We start from the raw sequence: 22,361 nt of genomic DNA, 5'->3' as shown, positions 1-22,361 counted from the left end.
CAGAAAAATAGTGCCCATATCAGGACTTTTATATAATAAAAACCTAAATAATAAGCAGAAGTATGGATATGATATTCAGTTCTTTGGAAGATAGGGGCAAGCCTGAGAAATTATGTAGTATCCATTCTGCACTGCCACCAGAAACATATTAAAATCTAAAAAATAAGTCCAGTTGCTTCTATTTTATAAAGAAATCAAATGCATTATATAAAACCAGAGAGAAAACTCTTTTTTCAAGTCAAGTATAGGAGTCAGGAAGGTAATGAGAATGCTGGTACTTATACTGCTGTACTTATAATGTATTTAGAGATCGCATATTTTACATTGCTACCAGAAATACTTTAACATAGTTACTAATTAATGCCTGAGATTAATGTAAAAAAAAAATCAATACATAAAATTTCATAAAAAAGTAACTTTCTTTTCTCCTTTCTCCCGTCTGGATTCTCATTATGATTTTAAGGAAATGAATGCTCCTGCTTGGAGTAAATGGTTATACTCATTTGCTTAAAGTTGAGCACTTTAAGCATATGTCAGAGAGATTATATTCAGGAGGAATACATTTAAGAGCAACTCAAAAATCTTTCACTGCTTAATGGTCAATAGACCGATTGGTCATACGGTGTAGTCTATAATATTTAGTGTATATATGGAATTTATCTACAGCAGTTTGTTTACTGTTTTCAGAAATAAAAGTGTCTCTCTGTCATGCTGTTTATTAGCATATTTCGTCATTATGTGAGAGGCTATAAACAGCTATAAAGCTGTTGGATGGCTTGCAGATAAAAATAGTTCAGTTTATGCCTTTTTGAAAAATAACAAATATCCAATGTGAGCTTGTAAAACTGATGCCACTAAACTGAAGGACCAGAGCCACAAAATTTTGGAAAAGGTCTATAAATTAATATAAAATAAAGTGAAGTTCCTAAAGCTACATGACTAGAGAGATCACTGACCCCCCAGGACAGTGAAATGCTTAGTGCAGTAGTTTCATAAAATATCATTTTGTAATGCAAAAGTGAAAATTATTTTTCTGGAAGGTGCTGCTATCAACAGTAGTGATTATTTCAGTGCTGAAATGTAATGTAATTTTAACTGATCTTTCAACGTACATCCCTCTTTGAAAATGAAACTTCCCTGATGCCTGAGAATTTCTTGCTACTGGTTCTCTTTTCCCAAGTGATGACTTGGCGACCTGCTTTCACAGGTGGGATTTGTCTGTCTTTGCTGCTGCCAGGACTGCATCGGTGACTGAAGGACACTGAACAGAGAGGTTCTGTTTTAAATGAGAAGAAAAGCACTAATTAAAGCAATAGAGATGAGCAGATTCAAATCTGGACTGATTCCGGACTTTTTGTCAATACGGCATTTTAGTAGCAGTATAAAACCAAACTGCTTCGACTGTGTTAAAGCTCCCAGCCTCATGATTTAGGCGTCCAGTGGTAGAAACAGTGCTAAGAAACCTGTGCTAGGCTGTGAGCAAGGCTGCCCATGAAGTGACCTGCAGCACTGACATCCATACAAATACTCAGTAATATGAAGTAATCGGATTTTGGGCCTAAATGTTGCAGGAGCCTGGGGAAAAGCAAATAAAGAAGTGCCGCCCACCAGCTTCTCTCCCTGGAGTCTCCTGCCTGCAGTCCAGTTGCTCGTATCCCACGAAAGGGGCAGGATTCTTGTTTTAGCGTTTCTCAAACGCTAGCTTGGCTGCTTCCCCTGTAGCTGCCTCCTCTCTGCTCGCATCCCACTGCCTGTTGCTAAGCAACTGCAACTCTACTATTTACCTAAAGTCTCAATTTATTTTACTGTTTTAAAAAAGTAGCAAAGAAATGGAACTCGCCTTGTCCTCAGTGATCTCCATCTGTGGAATGAGTTTGCATCTGTGAAGAACAGTCTTATCTTAAAAGAACAACAAATCTGCCTTTAGCTCAGGAGTTTACACTAGAGGCTCTTGAACTTCCTAAATAAAAAAATTTCAGCACCTATTTCTACATATTGTTAGAAAAACTTACATTGTGTCCCCCTTTTAAATGCATTTCCTTGGCTTCATTTTGATGACTCTTAAACAGGGTGGGAATAAAGGCCGAGGAGAAAAAGGGTATTGGAGAGTACTGCCTTCCTAGGATAAGATTTTTTTTTCTTTTTTTTTAAGGAAAAGGAAAAAACATGTTTATATAATCTAGATGCTTTTAACTGGCACATCACTGCTTGATCAGAAGGAAGGGCTAAACAACTGTAGCCTTGAGAGTGATTTTTTTTTTGGCCCAGCTAACCAATGACTCTGAAGTGACAATACTGTAGACAACATTTAAATAAATAAATAAATATATACATAACCTCTTCTTTTCTTTCAATGATATGCATTTTGTACATTTTATTTCCACATCAATTTGTAGGAATACCGATTTATTGTTCTTTTGGGAGCTCCAGCATTGAAAAGAGAGGATAAAATATCTCTTATTCAATTTGTAATAGCAGGCTAATCCAGGTGATGTATATAATACGCACTTCAGCACTGAGAGCCTCACTACAAAATAAATTCCCACTTCCAAGCAATTAATATGTTTAGCTCTGTTATACAGCAGAGCTACCATTATGGTGGGATTTGATTCAGAATATCTTGCTGCATAGTAATATCGATCTTTAACTTTTCTGATGATTTAATTTCAGTTGGATTCTGGATAAAGGTTTAAACATACACAGGATAAAGCTGTTACCTGGGTTTCACTCAAAGTGCTAATTTGAGACTTTGATACAGAAGCTTTTCTGTTCAGCCAACCTAACCAACAAATACATATCTTGTCACTAGAAATAAGATCTAGATTTTAAATAGTTTATAGGCCAGTCAAGCTGCAGTTGCTTTGCTGTCTTAATTTTTAATTCTGTTTTAATTCTGTCTGTGTCAGATTTAAAAGCTATCATCGCAACCATTCTAGCATTGCTAGTTGTTTTCAGTTTAACCAGTGAGGGTCCTAGACTGGTTTTAGACAACTCTGCAGGATCTGAATGGGACTATATTTAGAGAAACTCAGGCAAAATTTTCAGCTTAGGCTGCCATTTTTCCCCATTTTTAGTTTTAGTTGCCAAGCTACAGAAAAAGGTAATGATTCAGAGGCAATTGATTGTTATTAAGCTTTAAACAATTTCTTATTTACTCCCTTGGAATCAAGTATTTTTTGCCCAGGTTTAACAAAAGCATAACATTGCGAGTAAATTTATACTGGTCTCATTTCATTCTGGACTGGGACTCTCTTGAATATGTTTAAATATTTGCAGCATAAAAGCTTTGCACATTCTTTCCTGACATTGAAAAGTGATGAGCCCATCACTTAGCAGTAAACCCACACATAGCAGTAAACAGAAGATGGCACCTAGCAGCCACGTACTGCATCAAGTCTTCATGGGGTTAGTGCCAGCTGGGCTTATTTCAGTTTTGCCAGCAAAAATGTTGTCTTGCAGTATTGAACGTCTTAGTTGAAACCTAAGAGAAAAATAAGTACTTTGTAATCCAATTTAATATCTAGTAGCTGAGCTGGACAGGGCCGTCTGGTGCCTCATCCGGCAATGAAGCCATGGCAATGCCAGTGACTCTGGTGCAGAGTATGCAGCAGCCAGCATCTAACACAAAGAACAGAAAGGGAAAAGAACGGGAAGTTGGGAGAGGACGACAGAGCAAGTGGAGTAGAAATTAAACCCCTGCATTGCAATGCTTGCACCTCTAGAGAAAGCAGAGAGGTCTCCCTGAGTAGATTTGGTCATTTAAGATCGAAATAACATAATTCCAGAAAATAAATAAACAGTTATCAATTGTTTCTAAGCTGAAGTCTTTTTGCAAACAGTAATTTAGCTCATAAACTTAATTCAGAGAAAATTTTAAATGGATCTAAAATTAAAACACAATAGACAGACCTTCAGTGTTAGGATTATGCTCTGAATTAATGGCAGCTACAGTTCTATAGTTACCTTGTATGGTTTGAGTGGACAACAGTGTTTGTTTTTGTTCTGTTTTGTTTGTTAAACATACATAAAACACATCTTTGCACTACTAGGAATATGTATTTTTTCCCCTTTCTTACAAGAAGTCATATTTTCAAAACTGTTATTTTCATGAGCTTTGCAGCTCAAAGTCATTTAAATTTGGTCTAATACTTATTAAAATGCCAAAGTTCCTGCAAGTCTGCATGTGCATGAGTTAAAGAAGTCATATGTGCAAGCATGAGCAGCTCAAGGAATGTAAGAAATGTGGTTTTAGGTTTTCTCTACAAGAGAGAGTTTACAATACACGGGGTCTCTAGACATTGAGCCTTACAGTTAATGCCTTATAAATAAGAATAAGAGATAGATAACAGAGTGAGGGATTCTTTCTGCTATATATTCAAAGAAGGTGATTAATGCTATTTTCTTCAGAGTGCCAGAAGGAACTAATCCTAAGGCAAACTAGGCAAGGCACACATATTGGCACACAGGGGCAGAGCTGCTTGGCCCTCTCAAGGTTTGACTAGAAACAGAACATCAGTGTCTGAGAATGTTGTGGGCTAATGTCACAAATTTTTAGTTTTAAACACATGAGGAGCAATTTGTTAGCAAGAGAGCCTTGCTGGGCAAATAGATGATCACAATGTAAAAGGAGGACTTAAGGAACATGCTGTTACAGCAGAAAATCCTTTTTTTTTTTTTTCTTTTCCTTCTGAAACTGAACAACTGTTTTGGGAAAATCTCTCAAGGCATCTGTTTAACATTAAAAATCTGTGGTTTGGTGAACAGGTTATAGAACAAACAAAATAAACAGTAATAAGTTACCAGCACCACATGTTATTAAGATTTTAAAAAACAGATGACATTGCTATGCCACTAATGTAATGTCCAATCTAGATGAGTTAGTGAATTTAGTGAAGATGTGGAGTGTTTGTGAAGAATTAAAAAAAGCACCTTTTATGACCAAATGACTGGATATTAAAGTAGAATGCATACAATGTTCAATATTACAGGAATGCTGATCTCCCTGTGTCGTGAAGGATACTTAGCAGAGATGGAGAAGGATCAGAGGAGGGTGATGAATTGGCCTTTCTACAAGGAAGTGCTAAGTAAGGTAGAACTTTTCAACCTGGAAAAGAAAAAAAAAATCTGGGACATGATAAATGTCAAGAGGGTGTTAAGTGCCACACAAAGCATGAATAAAAATCCACTATGTGATTTCTTTTCAAACAAGCACTTAAAAATGAAATGAACATACAGCTTGTTCCTTGTAAAATAAATTAAAGATCCTAGACATTAACATGGACTCAGAGGATGACTAGACAAAGTGTGTATAAAAGAAACACATCAGGGGCTAGTAAACAGAAGACGATGCGCCTTGAATGTGTTCCTTTGAAAAAAATCCCTACAATGTAAATCTTAAGGTGAGAGGAGTTTTCTGGGGTGTTACCACCATATGCTTCCTCTGCCTTCAAATGTCTTCAGAATTAGTGGAAAAGTTTTTTGAGAGTGTCAGGTGTCAAAATTTCAGTCACTGCTAGAAACCGCATTCTTTTGTAGATTCTTTTGAGGACACTTCATAACAGTTGTATATGAATGGATCTGGCTTCATTTTCATTACTCTGCTCAAAATATCTTAAAATATCTCTGACTTTACTATGTTTTCGTTTGCTTCATTTTACGGTTTGCTTGTTGGAAATAAATATATCTTGCAAAAATTGCTTTCCATGCAAATATGCAAGTATATATTTTCTATATATATATATGTAAATATATCAGTGTTAAACCGATAGAGAAGTAATTGTCATTTTACTTATTTCCTGTGAAAGTGTTTTGCAATTGGCTTCATTAATTGCAGAATCAGTGAACCAGTGAATCAGACTTCGCCAGGACTGATTACTAACTACCAGCAAATGGAGACCATTTTTAGAGATGATAAATATGAAAGCACAGGAAAACAGGAGTCCAAATTTTAGGAAATGTTTATGATACTTTAATTTTACTACAGGTACTCAGAAACATGGTGCAAAGGAGTATTTAAAAGAGTTATTTTATTGCCCACTTGATCTTTGCATTCAAGGCAAATTTGCATTCAAGACAAATTTGCAGTGTTTTTAGTGTACTTCACTTATGCTTCACAACCAATGAGCCTGAGCAGGTAGGACCTCTTGCAGTAGATTTCATCTAGAGCTTTGAACATGTTAAAGTGTGTTGAAAGAACAATTTTTGTGCTTTTCTTTTCTTGTAATTTTCTTTGTAAACATAGGCTGGGTGCAGAAGGCTTCATATAGCAAATAATTCCATTACATCATCTGACCTTAGCCATCCCTCCAGAAAAGGGGGGCTAGAGGTTTAAAATACATATGTATATTAAAAAAAACACACATATATACATATTTACGTACAGATCAGAAATCTACCTTGCTAGTAGAAGAAGCTTAGCAGATAGGTGCTTCTCCATGCCAAATCCAGATCCTGCAGATCTGTCCTGAAAAGAGACAGCTAAACTATTTATTTCAAGCAATTAAGCATGCATTACACTTTCTCTTGCACAGCAACTAAAATACAGCCACATTTGTTTGTCTGTTCCTTACTCCATTTTAGCAACAAATGGCAGAGATTCAATTCAATGATGAAATTATGCAGCCATCAATTTATATACTTAGAGTGATCTCAGGCATCCATGAAGACCTGTGTGTGACCATACCCGCTTTTTTTCACTTTTTCTGAGGGAATTTGTATGTGAAAAGTAGGGAAAGTTTGAGGTTGAGGTTTTTTTTTTTTTTTTTTTTTTTTTTCCAAGTCTGACACAAGGCATTAAGATGTGAATCCCCTTTCCCCACCGTGGATTATGAAGAGCTGAATGTATCCAGGCACATGGAACTGAAGTACTTTTGTTAGTGTTTCGTGTCGATGGGGCAGATTTATAGGCAGAGCTTGAAGTTCACATCTTTAAAAACTCTTGATTGCATCTTTATTTCCTAGTTACCTGGCTGTGCTTTCTCTACAGACAAAGAGAGTCTCAGCATTCCTTCCCTCTTGGGAAACTTTCTTAGATAACCTTGTACAAGTCCTTTAATCCTTAAGGCAACAATCAGTGTAAGTGATTTTCAACAACTAGACAAGACCTTCAGTTTTCTCATGCTCCACTTTTTAAAATGATAAATGTCCTAAATATCTTCTCATAGACAGCACTTGGCAGAAAAAATAATGCTAACAGAACAGTTTACATTCATATAAACAACAACATAGTATCATACTAAGACAATTGTGACAGTCTAGAATAACTTTAATATTAAAATAATTCCATGGACTGATACTATGTTGAGAGAATGACTGCATGGCTTGTGAGAAATGGCTCTTTTTTAATGCTGTATATTTGACACAAGGGCTACAACTAAGTGGATTATAGGAATAGATTTGCTATTTAGGATGTTTTCACTTACTTTCAGTCTGCATTTCCTGATGTATTTACATCCGACTCAGCAGAACTATTTTAACTCTTTTAACATTAATATTCTTTTAATATTTTCTTGTCAGTATGTTCAGTGTCTGTAATTTTTCTTATTGTTTCTCAGTTCCCTGGAATTTATTGACACATTTGCCTGTTAAGGCTCTCATAAGAAATGAAATATTCTTAATAAATCTAATTAGGATCCTTTGGCTCATCTGTGGTCTCTCTGCAGTCAGAAACTGCCTTTTTTTTTTTTTTTTGGTGATATTGCATTGCCAACTCATATCTAATTTGCTGCCAGCTGTTACCCATAAGTCTCTTCAGTCCTCTTTTCCAAGTATATCCTCCCACTGAATATCCCTTTTGGATTTTAAGTTATTTAATGTTGAATTAACTCCTTGGCAGAGGTGTAGAATTTGAGAATTATGAAGCCTTTAGACTCAAATTTATTTACAAAAGAGGTATTATATGGATAGCAGCTAATCATTTTTCCCCCAATATTGTTTTGCTAACGTGCTCCATATCTCAAAGGGGCAGGGACACACCTAAAATGATGCCAGTTTTCTGGGCCTGCAGGTTTCTTGGAGTCTTTTTTGGTATTGCATGGTTCAGAAAAGTGATCCACTTTGTGGTTGTCAGTCTTCAGGAATGGGATTAAATTTCTTGTAGGTTTTTTTGTATATTTTGCTGAACACCAAGTAAATAAATGTATATTTATATGTATGCTTGGACAAGTAAGAGAAAGCTTATACCTCTTCACAAAATCATTTTCCTTTCTGGTTCTGTTTTGTCACATGTTGCCTTGTTGCCTGGGTACAAAGTGAATAGACATCATGTTTATGAATAGTTTCAAGTTTCAGAAGTGGAGAGATACATGTGCTTGTATGTGTACAGGAAGGCAAAAGCAAACTGGAGAAGGAAAGGGCTATGAGTAGCAATAAATGATTTAGTTAAACAGAGATAAAATGTTGGCTGCCTCATGTATCATTGGTAGGCTTTTTGTAATCTTTTTTGCGATCTTCTCAAGCTCATCTCCAATTCTTCTGAGGCTTGTACATCACGGCAGTGAGCTTTACCACTAGGTATTAGAAATGATGAGCAAAATTGCAATGCACGAAAACTTTTACATATACAGTAGGAAGTATAAAACACTTTTTTTTTAAAGAATACAACTAAAATGCATAAAGATTCAGCTTAAGTATAAAATGCAAATTGCGCTGACTGCTACATTTAAAGCATACACTTCTATGCAATGAGTTTGCTGCTCTTTCTCTATCCACTGGTTTTGAACTGTCTGATGGCTTCTTTGCTCACTTTTATCATCTCTTCATATTCTCCTGGATTTCCTGATGGTGTAGACAAAGTGATTTTTTTTAGGCCAAATGGGAGAACCAGAATAATCATTGTGGTGGGAAAATTTGGGTTATCAGAGATGTTGAAATAAGTCAAGGCAGAGAAGAGGGAAGGCTTCATGGGAACTGGGACATGGTAGTGGACATGTCTATGAGGAGGCCGTTTGGCTGTGGCCCTTCTGGGGGGATGCACTTGCTATCCTGCGGCAATATTCAGTTTTAACTTAAGCCAGCTGTAGCTTTTGTAAAAGAATGGGTGGGTAGTTCGTTTATCTGGACAGAAAGCACACCTGTAATGAGCATCTTCTGTCATGTTTGTACCCCAGAGTTACAGATTTCTACTCCAAAGAAGTAGTTCTGTGTCTGACAGATTTTAAACTGATTGCTGCTTGTATTTAGTAGCTCTGTTCTTCCAAAGCAACCACCTGAAGCTAAAATGGTAGGAAAACCACCATGCAGCTTAACTACAGGAGATACTTCAGTTGCATAAATGAGTTTCTTCATGTCTTAAGGAATATTTAGTAATATCTATGTTTTGTTAAAGCAATGTGGCTCCACTGTTAGATATACCAAAGAAGATTTTTATTTTAATGGCCTACTGAATCTCCAAAGCTTTTATATCTATTCATTAGCACTATTGTTAGATTGGAAATGTAGTAGAAAATGATTGCTTATTTTTTCTTTAGTTTTAACCAGCAAATCTCTTTTATTAAATCAATTTTATTGAGATTTAGAAACCTCCCACAAGCATTTGACAGCATTTCTCTGAAAGATTTAGTTGCAGAGACCTACTACTGTGAAGTTAAAAGTAAAATTGTGGTCTGAAATACTTTTCTGGTTTAGGTATAACAATAAATGCTGAGATTATACTTGTTTTGAAGTGCTTAAAATGCATGTAATAATCCAGGCATTACAGTGCACAGAATGTCCTTAAACTTTTCCCTGTTCAAACATTTCATTAATGCTTCTCTCCAGCTCAGAGCCACCACAACTGTTGTGTGTGGGATTAACAAAATCAAATAGGAAATTAGCAAGTGTGCAGCGTAAATCCAAACCTCTTGCTGAAGGTTTCCTGCTACTGAGATAATTTACCTTCTCGAGGTCTGTAGGATGTACAAGCCAAATACAAATGCTTGCTCAGGAAGTCTTTAGTGTCTTTTTTTAATGACTTTTAATGATTTTTTAAGGAAAAAAAAATCTCTTAGATTATAATACCCATGCCACTAAAGTTGTCGTAACAAAACAAAATGTCATGCTCTTAAGTATAAAATGTTAATGTTCTGTTGCAACAAAATGTATAATCAATGTGTGTTTTACATTTTTCTCTCTGTTTTGGAAGTGTGTTTCACAACAGAAGTGTGTTTTAATATTTTTATATAAGTAGAATTACACCAGCATTCCTCAGGATCTCTGGCATTAAAACTTCCCTAATGTTGAGGTTATGGCATCAAAACTAACTTCTCAAATTCATATTGGGTGAATAAAACAACTGTTGTTAACATTAAATGACCTCAAAAATAATTAATTGCATGAAAATATAGTCAGTGTCTCAGAAAAGTCATCAATGGGGTGTTGAATACAGAGGGTATAAATGCAATCTTACATGGTATTTGAAATCTAGAAAAAATATAAAGTTAAGTCTGGATGTAGCTACACATGTAAGAATATGTCCTAGAGGAGCGAAAAATACTGAACATTTTTTCATTTTTTTATTTTTCAGGTCAAAACTGTGGAGGTTTAGTACAAGGACCCAATGGTACTATAGAAAGTCCTGGATTCCCTCATGGTTATCCAAATTATGCCAACTGCACATGGATCATTATCACAGGAGAACGTAACAGGATACAATTGTCATTTCATACTTTTGCCCTGGAGGAAGATTTTGATATTTTGTCAATTTATGATGGACAGCCTCAGCAAGGCAATTTAAAAGTGAGGTAAAGTACTTTTCATTTTCTTCCTTTCTTTATGGCTTTCTCTTTCCCTTTCTCTCTTTCTCTCTTGAATATATATTCTGATGATATGTTGCAACTGTGCTTCAGCAGTGTTTTATTAGTTCTTTCGCAGCTAAAGCAAGAGCTATGTCCAAAATCTTGTAGCAAAACAAGCTATGCCAGCTTCAGATCTTTATGGCCAGTAGTATCAGCCTTCCTTCAAATTCTCATGGTTTGACATTGGGTTTGGTAAAGACCCCAAGTACCTGAAACTCTCCAAATAGCTTATTTTGGCATTCTGTCTCCCTGTGGAATCCAAGCCAGCTGTGGTGCCTAGGTTTGCAGTGCAAGGGGAGATGAGGTAAGTACCTTATTATATTGCTTTTTTTTTTTTCCAAATGAAATATATGGAGCAATGAGCCCTCTTTGCTCAGAATATACAGTGCACATCTGTCTAATGCCAATAAATGCAAAATCCTGGAGGGTAACACTTGTTTTTTTCTCCCTCGCCCTTTCTCTGTAGAGCCTCACTCAGGGATGCAGGGGACATTCATTTTCAGTTGTCTACTGCAGTTCGAAGACCCATTCCCGAAGACAACCAGCTCCATTCTTTGAAATTGCTCTTATTGAGATCTTTATTTTCTTTTAAACTGGGCAATAGTTTAAGCAGAAGGTGGTTATATTGCCTGGGGTCTCTCTCTGAATGTGGCATGGAAGTGGTGGCAAGTACAATAGTTTATGAGAGGTCCAATCTCTTAGTAAATGTGCTTACAAGCAAGTGTTGCTGGCAGTGCTGCTCTTGTCATGTGGTGTCCACACACAGATTTATAAAGTTCTGAAAAACATTGCTGTCAGTTCTGTTGTCTGATTACTCTTTAACCCACTGCTGATTCATATTATACTGCTAAAACAAATGTGGAAGCATCACCAATATGTTCTGCATTTTGTGAGTATCCTCACATATTTTTGACAAAAACAATATTCTGATTCATTGTTACTCAACTCAAAAAAGTTTTGGAAATTGTGGAAGGTAGCACAGCTACCACTGCTTGACTTGTACAGTTTGTGTATTTCATTTACAGTGCTTAATTGACCTCTGCTGCTTATATCACCTTTTTACAAGGAATATTATTTCACTTTCTGTCAGATGCTTTTATTATCTACAGCTACCATGCCTGTTGTTTTTGCAATTTTCTATTATGTGAAAATTATTTCAAGGCAGAACACCAAGTGGTGCTCTGTGGGTATAAGAATAGAAGATGCAGCTATCTAAGTATAATCTTGAGCCCATTAATATCTTTTAATTAGCACTGATTTCAGTAAAATAAGGATTTAATTTCCAAATTCCAGCACTGAAATTGAGATTTTATTTGTCCTTGCTTTCATTGGCCAATTAGTTTACTTTGTAAATAGTGTCATACAGAAGAAAGTACTCAGTGAATCTGAGTTATAAAGGCTGAATTCGGATGACAGGTTCGTACTGACATGTCTCATACTCAATGGTTTAAATTTTCCTCAACTCTGTTGCACAAAATACATTGACACATGTACTCTTCTGCAGTTTTGCATCTTAGCAAATAATTTTTAAATGTAGTCTTTTTTTGGTAGCTGACAACATACAAGTGCAAGAGAGCATCTTGGAACCTCTACTTCAGGGTATACATCATAATGGTTTTTGCATGGATGAAAATACTGGCCTAGATTTTGGATAATTTTATTTCCTTGGCCATGCAAAAAGTGAAGGTTTTTCTTTTAAAAAAAAGCTTCCATACAGTTAAACCAGCTACTTAATTGTATAGCACTCTCAAACTGTTATGACTGAATAATACTCCCTCGTGTTTGTTGGCTGCTAAAGCAAAACTGACTAAAGCTAGCTGACTGTACTGCCTGGGGGACCTTTGTGTATGCTGAATGTGTGTCAGGACACCAGCACTAAATATGGATTTCTGAAACCAAGAAAATAGAAATATATTTATAATATTTTGGAATCACTCAGTAAAGGAGTAAGTTGCAAATTACTTCTTTAGAGGAAGAAAAGAATAACAAAATCTGGTTGTGAGGTTGTTTATGAATTTATGTTTTATGCATCTTTAAAAGTCTATGCTGATTTAATGGATAAATTAGATAGTATTGGTCATAGGTACTTGTGAATTGTGTTATGAGGAAGTTGATAAGTAAGATGGTAGCAGAAAAAACAACCTTTAGTTTGCTTAGGTTTTTTTTTTTTTTTTTTTTGTAATCAACAAAATAACACACAAGGAAATGCCATCATTTGGTTAAAACCGCAGGTGGTTTCCTTGTACTGTGTATACTTTGTAAGACCTGGGGCCCCAAATTGTCGTAAACTACAGGCCTAGCCCCTTAATTTTTATCACTATGTTGCTTATAGAACACAAAACTGCATTTGATAGAGATATATAAAAGAAACATTCAATTTTAAGTCCAGTGCCAGATGTTATGATAATGCTGAGCAGAATCCTTTTGCCTTAGTTCTATAAACATATATAAGATTAGTTTATTAATTTCACTGGCTATTATAACCAAAACAGGTGTTTCAGTTTTATATTATTTGTGGTGCCATTCAAAGAGACCTAGACAGGATGGACAGTTGGGCAGAGGTTGTTGAACCTCATGAGGTTCAACAAGGACAACTGCAGGGCCCTGCACCCCAGGCCCCAGTACAGATTAGGGGTTATCCTGCAGGAAAGCAGCTCCAGAGAGAGGGATTTGGAAGTCCTGGTTTACAACAAGTTAACCATGAGTCAGCAATGTGCCCTCGGTCAAGAAGGCCAATGGGATCCTGGCCTGCATCAGGAGGAGCGTTGCCAGCAGGTCGAGGGAGGGGATCCTGCCCCTCTACTCAGCTCTGGTGAGGCCGCACCTGGAGTATTGTGTGCAGTTCTGGGCTCCCCAGTGCAAGAGGGATGTGGAGCTGCTGGAGAGGGTCCAGTGAAGAGCGACAAAATGATTAAGGAACTGGAGCATTTGTCATATGAGGAAAGACTAAGTGAACTGTACCTGTTTAGTCTGGAGAAAAGAAGGCTGAGAGGAGATTTGATTAACATGCTCAAGCATCTGAGGGGTGAGTGTAGGGAGGATGGGGCCAGGCTCTTCTCTGTGGTGGCTGGTTACAGGACGATGGGGAACGGGTGTAAGTAAGTTGAAACACAGGAATTTTAATCTCCATATGAGGAAGAACTTCTTTCCTGTGAGGGTGACAGAGCCCTGGAACAGGCTGCCCAGAGAGGTTGTGGAGTCTCCTTCTCTAGAGATCTTCCAAACCTTCCTGGATGCCACCCTGTGCCACGTGCTCTAGGTGGCCCTGCTGGAGCAGGGGGGTTGGACTAGATGATCTCTAGAGGCCCCTTCCAACCTCAACCATTCTGTGATTCTGTGATTATTTGGGGGGCGGAGGGGGAAAGAAAAAGTAAGAAAAACAGTAAAAATTAAGAACTGCATTTTCAGTGGATGAGGAAAGACTTCAAAACACAACCAAATTCTACTTAAGCTGGGGAAAAATGTAATATGAAATGTATTCTTTGCTTGCATCTTGGGATGTAAAAGGGGTGCTGCTGGTTAGGTGCGAGGGGCAAACACATGGCACATGGGGGCAGCAACTCCATCCTGCCTCTGAGCTTCTGCCACCCAGTGACCCCAGCAGTTCAGTATAGCTCACACCCTATCAGGATTTATTTTATTTATCAGGATTTTTTAAAAAAACCTATGGTTTATGTGCCAAAAATAAGCAGCAATGAGAAAAGTACCCATGGGACATAGAGAATACAGGAGAGATCAGCTCTGAAGAGGCTTAATGTATAGGTAAGAGTGAACTGAAATACTGACCTCCAAATGTGTGGACTGCGGAGAGATGCTTTGGCTACCAGGAGCAAGTGAATTTAACTTTTAAAAAATTTTTAACTATCATTGTAGGCTAATTTTATTATGTATCTGCATTACAGACCCTCAGACCTCAGAGAGGAATTCCAATTAATCTTAGTGCAATCCTGGCTTAGGGTTTATTTTCCTATTAGCAAAATTCATGCATACAGGTTTCATAGAGAGGCATAGTGTGGCACCAACCGGCCTGGGTGAAGAAAGGTACCAGTATAGAAACCACTGCTACTAAAGAAGTGGCATGTAAAGCAAGTGTAAGACTTGAATTTGAAGTGCTAGAAACATGGTGAATTTGTCCTTTGTGTGTGCAATTGCACTCTTACGATCAGAGATTCCACTTCCTTTTTCAGCTTCAAATATAGGGAAATACTGTAATTTCTGTGTTACATTAGCAGTGAGCAAGAGTTACTATTTAGTAAAACACACTCTCTTCACCTAAGCATTAGTTATATAAGATTTGTTTAATATACACTAGAATCATAATTTTGACTTTTCCTACTGTCCCAATCTGTAAATCCTATCTCAATTTAGTTAATATATTAATTTGCATTTAGCTAGTGTGTAAAAAGAACATGAGTTCAGTCCTTTAGGCTATCCTAAAAGCTTTTACAAGTTATATATAATGGTGAGAAGAAGACACAAACATACAAAAAAAATTTTTTTTTTGAGTGTGTATACACAAATATCTGTAATAGATATTTTGAGCATATACATAAATATATTGTGGGCATAATGTAACCTATTTGGAATGTGATTTTAAAATGCGTGCTTGCTTATGTTGTTTTAATGGCTTTCACTCTTCTAGTGGCTTTTGCTTCACTCTTGGTAATAAGTTACTAGTTGCTGATTGTCATTGTCATTGATTGTCATTCAACTAACATTAGTTGAAATGAACAGTTGTGTCCTATTAGATTAGTAACACAAATGATGAAAGCTGATAGAAGACAATGCACTAAAATGACGCTTTGCAAAATTTTATGACAAGCATACGTACAATGTATACTAAATAGTAACATATTCTGCCCTACCTTCTTGAATCATTTTGAAAATATAGGGATTAAATATGAACTCATCCATTCCCTTTTGCTTGTCCTCAATGAGAGATAAACTATACATGTACTCTATGCTTCCTAATTGAAGCCTGAAGGTTCACTGAATTTCAAATTTAGGCTCCTTTTTATTATGAAGCCTGTTTAATTATAACAAGCCAGGATTTATGATGTACCTAGTGCTTTTTGAATTTTGATTATTATTTTCATTTTTTGTACAAGACTTTCTATCTGTCTTCTCTTTAGAATCATGAGAACAGCATAACAATAGTAGGATGATTGATCTTTCTACATAACTGCTGACACTGCCAAACTAGAGCTTTATGCAGTTTAGAGTTCATTGTTTTTCTCCTCCCTTTGGATATTTTACATGCCTTTTTCTTTTTCATTTTTATTGCACAACATTTTATATGGGTTGATTTCAACTCATAGGTTTATTTGTTTATTTTTTTGTGAACTGGGAATTTTGCAAAGAGAAATAGAGTAGGAATGAACATGGCCTGATTCTTTTTATCTATTGCTGGATTCTTTTATCTTTTAGCATTCCTAGAACATAACAAAAAGTTGAGCTGTAGGGGTTTATATTACTATTATTATTTTAAAATACATTGAAATGCAAGATTTTTTAATAATTTCAGCAGGAAATGGTTACGCAGATCAATAAGTGAGTTCCTGCCAATACACATGATGAATGACTGTCCTTTCCTTTTCTAAGTTTAATCATATTCTGCTTGGTTTTTCATGCATACTATTATTAAGAAGTTTTATTTAATACAGGGCTAAAATGTGACTCATTGTACATCATATTGCTATTTTTGGAAAGGGAACCATGACCTGATCAACTAAATGCTGACAGATAGGATTTTCCACCAAAGTGGAAGGAACATACAATGCCCTTTCTGTATCAGGCAAGATAAGTTACACATACAAAGCTGACAGGTTCAAACTAATATATGGCTTTTTTTTTTTCTCCAAGTTTTACCTTTCCATTTTAAAATCTTAAACTTGGTAGTTTTGTTGTCAAGCAGACAACAGAAGATTAAGAAGATTTTACTAAAGCTTCATTAAATATGGACTAGAACAAGCAATCTGCTTCTTACTATCAATAAACTATTTTACCAAGAATTAGATGCTATACTAATTACATGCTGAGCTCTGAGGTGAGTCAAATAGAAAATAATCCTTTTTTTTTTTTTCCCCAAAACCATGGTGTATTATTAAAGTCTCCCCTAGGAGAATCCATTTCATGTTTAAGGAACAATTATTTCTTAGGAAAAATAATATTAAATTCATTTTGTCATGTCAGACAAATATATGAATTTATGCTATAGAGTTTACAACATCAGTTGATTAAAGTTTCTGTAAAGTCTTTTGTAATGTAGTTAAGTCAGCATGTGTCTTTCTTTAAAAAATGAGCGTGCCATTCACTACGATGAAAACATATTTATGGTCCATTTCTGTGTTCTCTGTAGAAGCAGATCTCTCTTTTTATCTGAATCTGATTGTTGTTTATCTTCAGAGAATTTACAGGTGTTTTTTTGTTTCTTCCTTGCTTTTCAAACTGGAGCTATATAACCAACAGCAGTGATTTGCTGCAGTTGTTTGTATTGTTTCACCACCAAGAAGTCTTACTCTTTAGAGACTCAGAAGGGGAGAGCTGGGTTATAACTCTGTAAAATATTTATTTCTATAGTTTTGGAAATCTTTAGGACGTATTATGCTATCTTTTTGCTTCCTGCTTATAGGATAAAATTTGATATAAGGGAATAATAAAAAGTTGATACATAAATAAGCATATTTTTTAAAAGTAAACCAGAATTATTCAGTATATTTAAAGATAACTTCATAGTAACCTGTAGAGAAAGATAGAATTTTTTATGAATGTTATGAACCGCTTTTTGGTGTTTCACATTACAAGATTTTACAATAGTTCTTTAACTTCAAATAAGAGATGCAAATTTGCCTTCTTTATATGGCTCTATTACAAATAATTATTATTTCAGCTCAAATAGTTAGAGTTATGATCTTGCTAAACCAGCCACATTTTTTTTTTTTTGGTATTATTTAAAGCTGTTTTGCATAACAGAAAACACCATAGGTATAGACATATCCAGTGTTTAAGCTGTGAATTTATAGAAAATTGCCACTTGTCAGTGTGGGTGTGGATGTATAAATATCTATGTTTCAGAGTGCACTAACATCTTTATCTGAAATCTCAAAATAAGGTTTAAATGTTACTTCAGCATTGGCCAAGTAACCTTCACTGCTGTGATTTCTACTTGATGTGCATGGGGAACTCAAGCATTCTTTAATATTTTATAGAAAGTTTGTTTGGCCCTGTCAGAGTGATGAATTTGGAATCTGCACAGTACAAATGCTTTAAAATTCCTTTCAACACTGCTCCGTACACCTCTATGTGTTTCATGTTCATTTTGATAGGATTTTTTTTCTTTTTCCCTTCATTTTTGATCACTTGTTAAGCTCAAAAATAAAAACACCAAGATTTGACATTTTACAATATATATACGCTTTGATTCTTAAATACGATAAATTTCTGCAAGATCTCTCATTAATTTTGTTCTCAGCACTCTACAGGAAAGGGATACTAAAAGCCATTGAAGAAAGCAAATAAACACAGCTTGGGGAATTAGGTTGCTCAAACTTTTGTGCACCTTAGAAAATATCTCAGTGTTGCTCCGTGGTATAATTGACACTTGAAAATTTTCAGCTCAGTTTCAGACTAAACAAGGGATTCGTTAGTCTGTTTTTTTTTTTTTTTTTTGCATAAGCAATTTTTAATCCTTAATGTTTAATATATTAATGCTAACCTTTTTGTCTCATATAGTCTTGTATTACACATGCAGTGTACCTAGCGTGATTTTGTGTCAGCGCCCGCACCTACAGCATTATTGAAAAAGAGACTGTTTGCTTTAGATTTCATAAATTGAATTGACAGAATTACATCTAGAAAGTTCTAGGGATACTGTCCAGCATCCCTAAATGTTGTGTATAAAATGATTGTCACAGGAGTTCTCGCTCAGGAATGTGCCCGGACTCTTTGCTTACTTCTGCCTGCAAGTTCACAGCTCAGCTGTCAGAGAATTTGCAGCCGGACTCCTCGCTGAGGAAACACCTCCGTGGGCAGAGTCTGGCCCTTTTTAATCATATGTATTCCTGTAGCTCCTAACTGCAGGATTTTGAGGAATTTCTATGTAATTGTGACAAGTAAATTTTTATTTAGTACTGCTCTATCTAACTTCAGTATCCATTATAAAGAACTGCTTTGGAGAGGAAAAATATCCTTTATCTGTTAACTGAGTGGCAACTTAAAGGAAAAAAAATAAAAAAGGCTTTATAAAATGTACTGAAAGTGATTTGCCTTTTTTTCTGAAGCATGCAACTGTGTTAAACTGTGGTTAGTATTCTCATGCTGTCCTATGGGAGCTAACTGCCTGTCTTAACTGAATCTGTGGTCATTGACTTTATGATCGTATTCTGTCTCTTGGCATGAGGACCGCCGTGTGCTGGAGCAGGAAGTAGTGTTCGTGAGGTACATATGGTTTCATAGGTGCTCAGGTACATGACATGAATTCTGCTGTCTGTCTGCTCTGATTTGCTTCAGTGAAAATGCAGCATCATCTCTTCTAACCAGTCACACATGATTAAGCCAGCTTGTAAAACTAAATTTGTGAACAAACTTTGCCAAAACATTACAGCTGTCAATATTATTTAGAAACTTATCTCATTTTTCATCCTGTTCCTATGCAAAAGACCATCCAGTGACATTATTCACAGCTAACTGAATGTGACAGTGACCGTCATGAACCTGAAGGCTAGTTTTGATAATGGACTCACAACCAACTTGCAGGAAACAGGGCCCTTAAAAGTGAACAGTTTATTGTTGATAATCAGCTCTCTTTATTGCTTATCAATATTTAGTTCCATCTGTTGTCTTCATTTCTGTGTTGCTTTCTTTCAGAAAAAATAATTTTCCAAAAATGCCTTTACTTGCTTTTCTCTCCACATATGCAGTGTGGCTCTGTTTGGGGAATCTAGTGTGAATAGGGTCATGAAATAAAAGCAAAATGGCAAAGAAAAAAAAAAGAACATATGGTAATATTACACTGCATGTGTATATTAAAGTCAAATATGCATAATTAGGCCATAAATAACAAAATCAAGATGAATGCAAATAAGAATTTTTAGATGCTATTTAAAAATCTATTTAATATTTTTAATTTCTTAAGATAATTTTTCAATTCATGAATTAGGAGGAAAAAAGGGCATTATAGGGATGACTGTTAAATACATTAAAACTACCAAAAGCAATTACTTTGGAATGCTAATGTTAAAGTCTGTTAGTACCAACATTTTTTAATCCTATTTATGGCAAATTTTGTTCAGAGTAATGAATTATATAATAATAAAGCAATATGCACTTTGCTAATTAAAATAAATTATTATTTGATACCAAAGTAATGTGGTAAAAATATTATGGGTGTACTAAACTATGCATTTGAGTGTGTATACCTAAATTAACTCATGTGCTGAAAAACCATAATATAGTATAGGAATTGTCTCCAGATGAATCAGCTAGCTCTGTACTGTCTCTGTCACATGCCATTGCAGAATATTTTTCTCAGTTAATATTGTCTCTATGAACTGGCTGAAAGTAGGAAACCTAGTTAAAAGTCCTTGCTTGTACCATAATGGAGCAGCCATACTGCCTATGACACTTAAGAACTCTTTCTTAATCTTAAGCTGATCATAGCAACATATTTAATTTTGATCTGTCTTTCACCAGAAATAGCCAGTAGCTGGCTAGCAGCTAGAAAATTCATCTGAGAGGTGCACAAACCCAGAATTAACTCCCCAAGTTGCCTTGGTCATATGTAGGACTTGAGCGTAAGCACTGTTTGGGTCTTAGTGTCTTCTTTTGAAGTTGTTCCACTTGATCTGGATATTTAGTTAGTTCTAGGGTCTGAGAGAAGCAGCGATTCTGCAGGACTGCGCTAAGGCGGCCTTCTCGAGGCACACGGCTGAGCTAGTTGCGCCTGGGCCTCTTTAAGATACAGCACAGGCTTAAGTCTGAGAGAATGCACTTGCTGCCAAACTATAGGTTATTTTACCACGGAATCTGTGTTAGGTTTTTTTTTTTTTTAAGAAGATCTTATTTTCACTCTGATCTGTAATGTGAAAACAAATTTAAGTACTACTTGTTTGTGAGGTGGGGAAACTGTTTTTCATTTTGTAATAATCTGCAGAAATTAGAAATTCCTGCCTTTAAAAATCAGGCATGCCTGCCTTGTATCACACTTTGCCACGTAAAGGGGTGTAAATGTTCTCAGAGTTACAGCTTTGGTAGCCTTCCTGTTGCCTGCTGAAGGGATGTGCCTACCGCTGCCAAAGGCACTGCTTCTGCTTCTTGTTACTATTCTCCAAATGAGCCTCATTACTACTCTCCAAATGAACCTAAACCCCAAGATGATGCTCCAAATGAGCACCCCAAGAACCTCACAAAACTTTGGGAATAGCAACCCTCTGTGAGTTTGCCAGTCTGCTGTGCACTTTGATTTGCCCTTCCTGCAGAAACAGAGGCATTTGTTTTGCCTGCCCTCTGCAAGAGCATCTTACCTAGTCACCCACAGCTTCCCTTGTAGCCAGCAGTGAGAAACAGGCAATTTTAGACAGCAGTTCATCTAATTTATGTTACACATCTATTTTAGGCTGTGATGAATTATACCATAGAAATACTTATACTCTTCATTGGCCATAAAAGGAACTGTCATTTACTAGCTAAGCTATAAGTACTCACAGTGCAGAATTAGACACTTTGTCAGATGAATCTTACCCAGACTGATCTGTGTTCATCAGCACCTATTAGAGAAGATACTTATTAGATAAGCTTTAAGGATAAAGAATAAATCTAGCATGTTCTATCAAAGCATTGGACTAAATGTTCAGTTGCAAAATTAGAAACACATTTCTTAGAGGATAAAATGGCAAAATACATTGACAATATTTTAGCAGAAATATAATTAATTCATACAATTGCTGCAGATTTCCTGGTCTTCATTTAGTGTGTAGTCTGGAAAACATTCATCCTGTCAGCGTGGAGCTCTGGAACACAGCCTGTGCCTTTCTTGCAGCTCATTATTTACTCACCTTATTTTAAAAGCAACAGCAGAACAAAAAAAGATACCCTGGAGAACTTACATTTTCTTGCAATCTCGATCTTTAGTATAAGCAACTCCATTGTATTACTGCTCTAAGCTTATATGTATTATTATATGGTACTTATATGATTGTATGTACCAAGGAAACCTGGTAAACTCTTCTAAGCTTATTAGAAGCTGTGGGTTTTTTTTCCCCCTTATTCCTTCCTTGCATTCCATTCTACTCAATCATCACAAAAGGAGTTCTTTCACATATTCTTAAATAGTTTATTTTGTCCATTTTAACTAATTTCTTCAGTCTTAGTATTTCACAAACCATATGTTACTCTTCACCTGAAAAAAATACACAATCATAAACATATCTTATTAACAGAGAGTAGTTTATCTGCTAAGGAGAATGTGCAGTTGTATATAGAGATGGATAGATAGGTTATAGAATGGTTATATAGATATCTCTGCATATAGATATATGTAGGAACGAGGCACTGTGCTCTCCCCCTTGTACACATTACTATTACTACTACTAT

At 35.9% G+C, this 22,361-nt stretch overlaps 1 protein-coding gene across 1 annotated transcript in view; it reads left to right on the top strand.

The window, feature by feature from the left end:
- The window catches only part of CSMD1 (CUB and Sushi multiple domains 1), a 994,655-nt gene that overhangs the window by 186,033 nt on the left and 786,261 nt on the right, over positions 1–22,361 (top strand). The window contains exon 2 of the mRNA XM_088530602.1: positions 10,502–10,718. Coding sequence (XP_088386728.1) covers positions 10,502–10,718 — 217 coding nt within the window. The remainder of the gene's footprint in view (positions 1–10,501; positions 10,719–22,361) is intronic.

The sequence above is a fragment of the Tinamus guttatus genome, unplaced genomic scaffold, assembly GCF_059628265.1.
Source record: "Tinamus guttatus ecotype Peru unplaced genomic scaffold, ASM5962826v1 Tinamus_guttatus_pri_ptg000383l, whole genome shotgun sequence".
Lineage (NCBI taxonomy): Eukaryota > Metazoa > Chordata > Aves > Tinamiformes > Tinamidae > Tinamus > Tinamus guttatus.
This window is presented reverse-complemented; position numbering and strand designations above follow the sequence as displayed.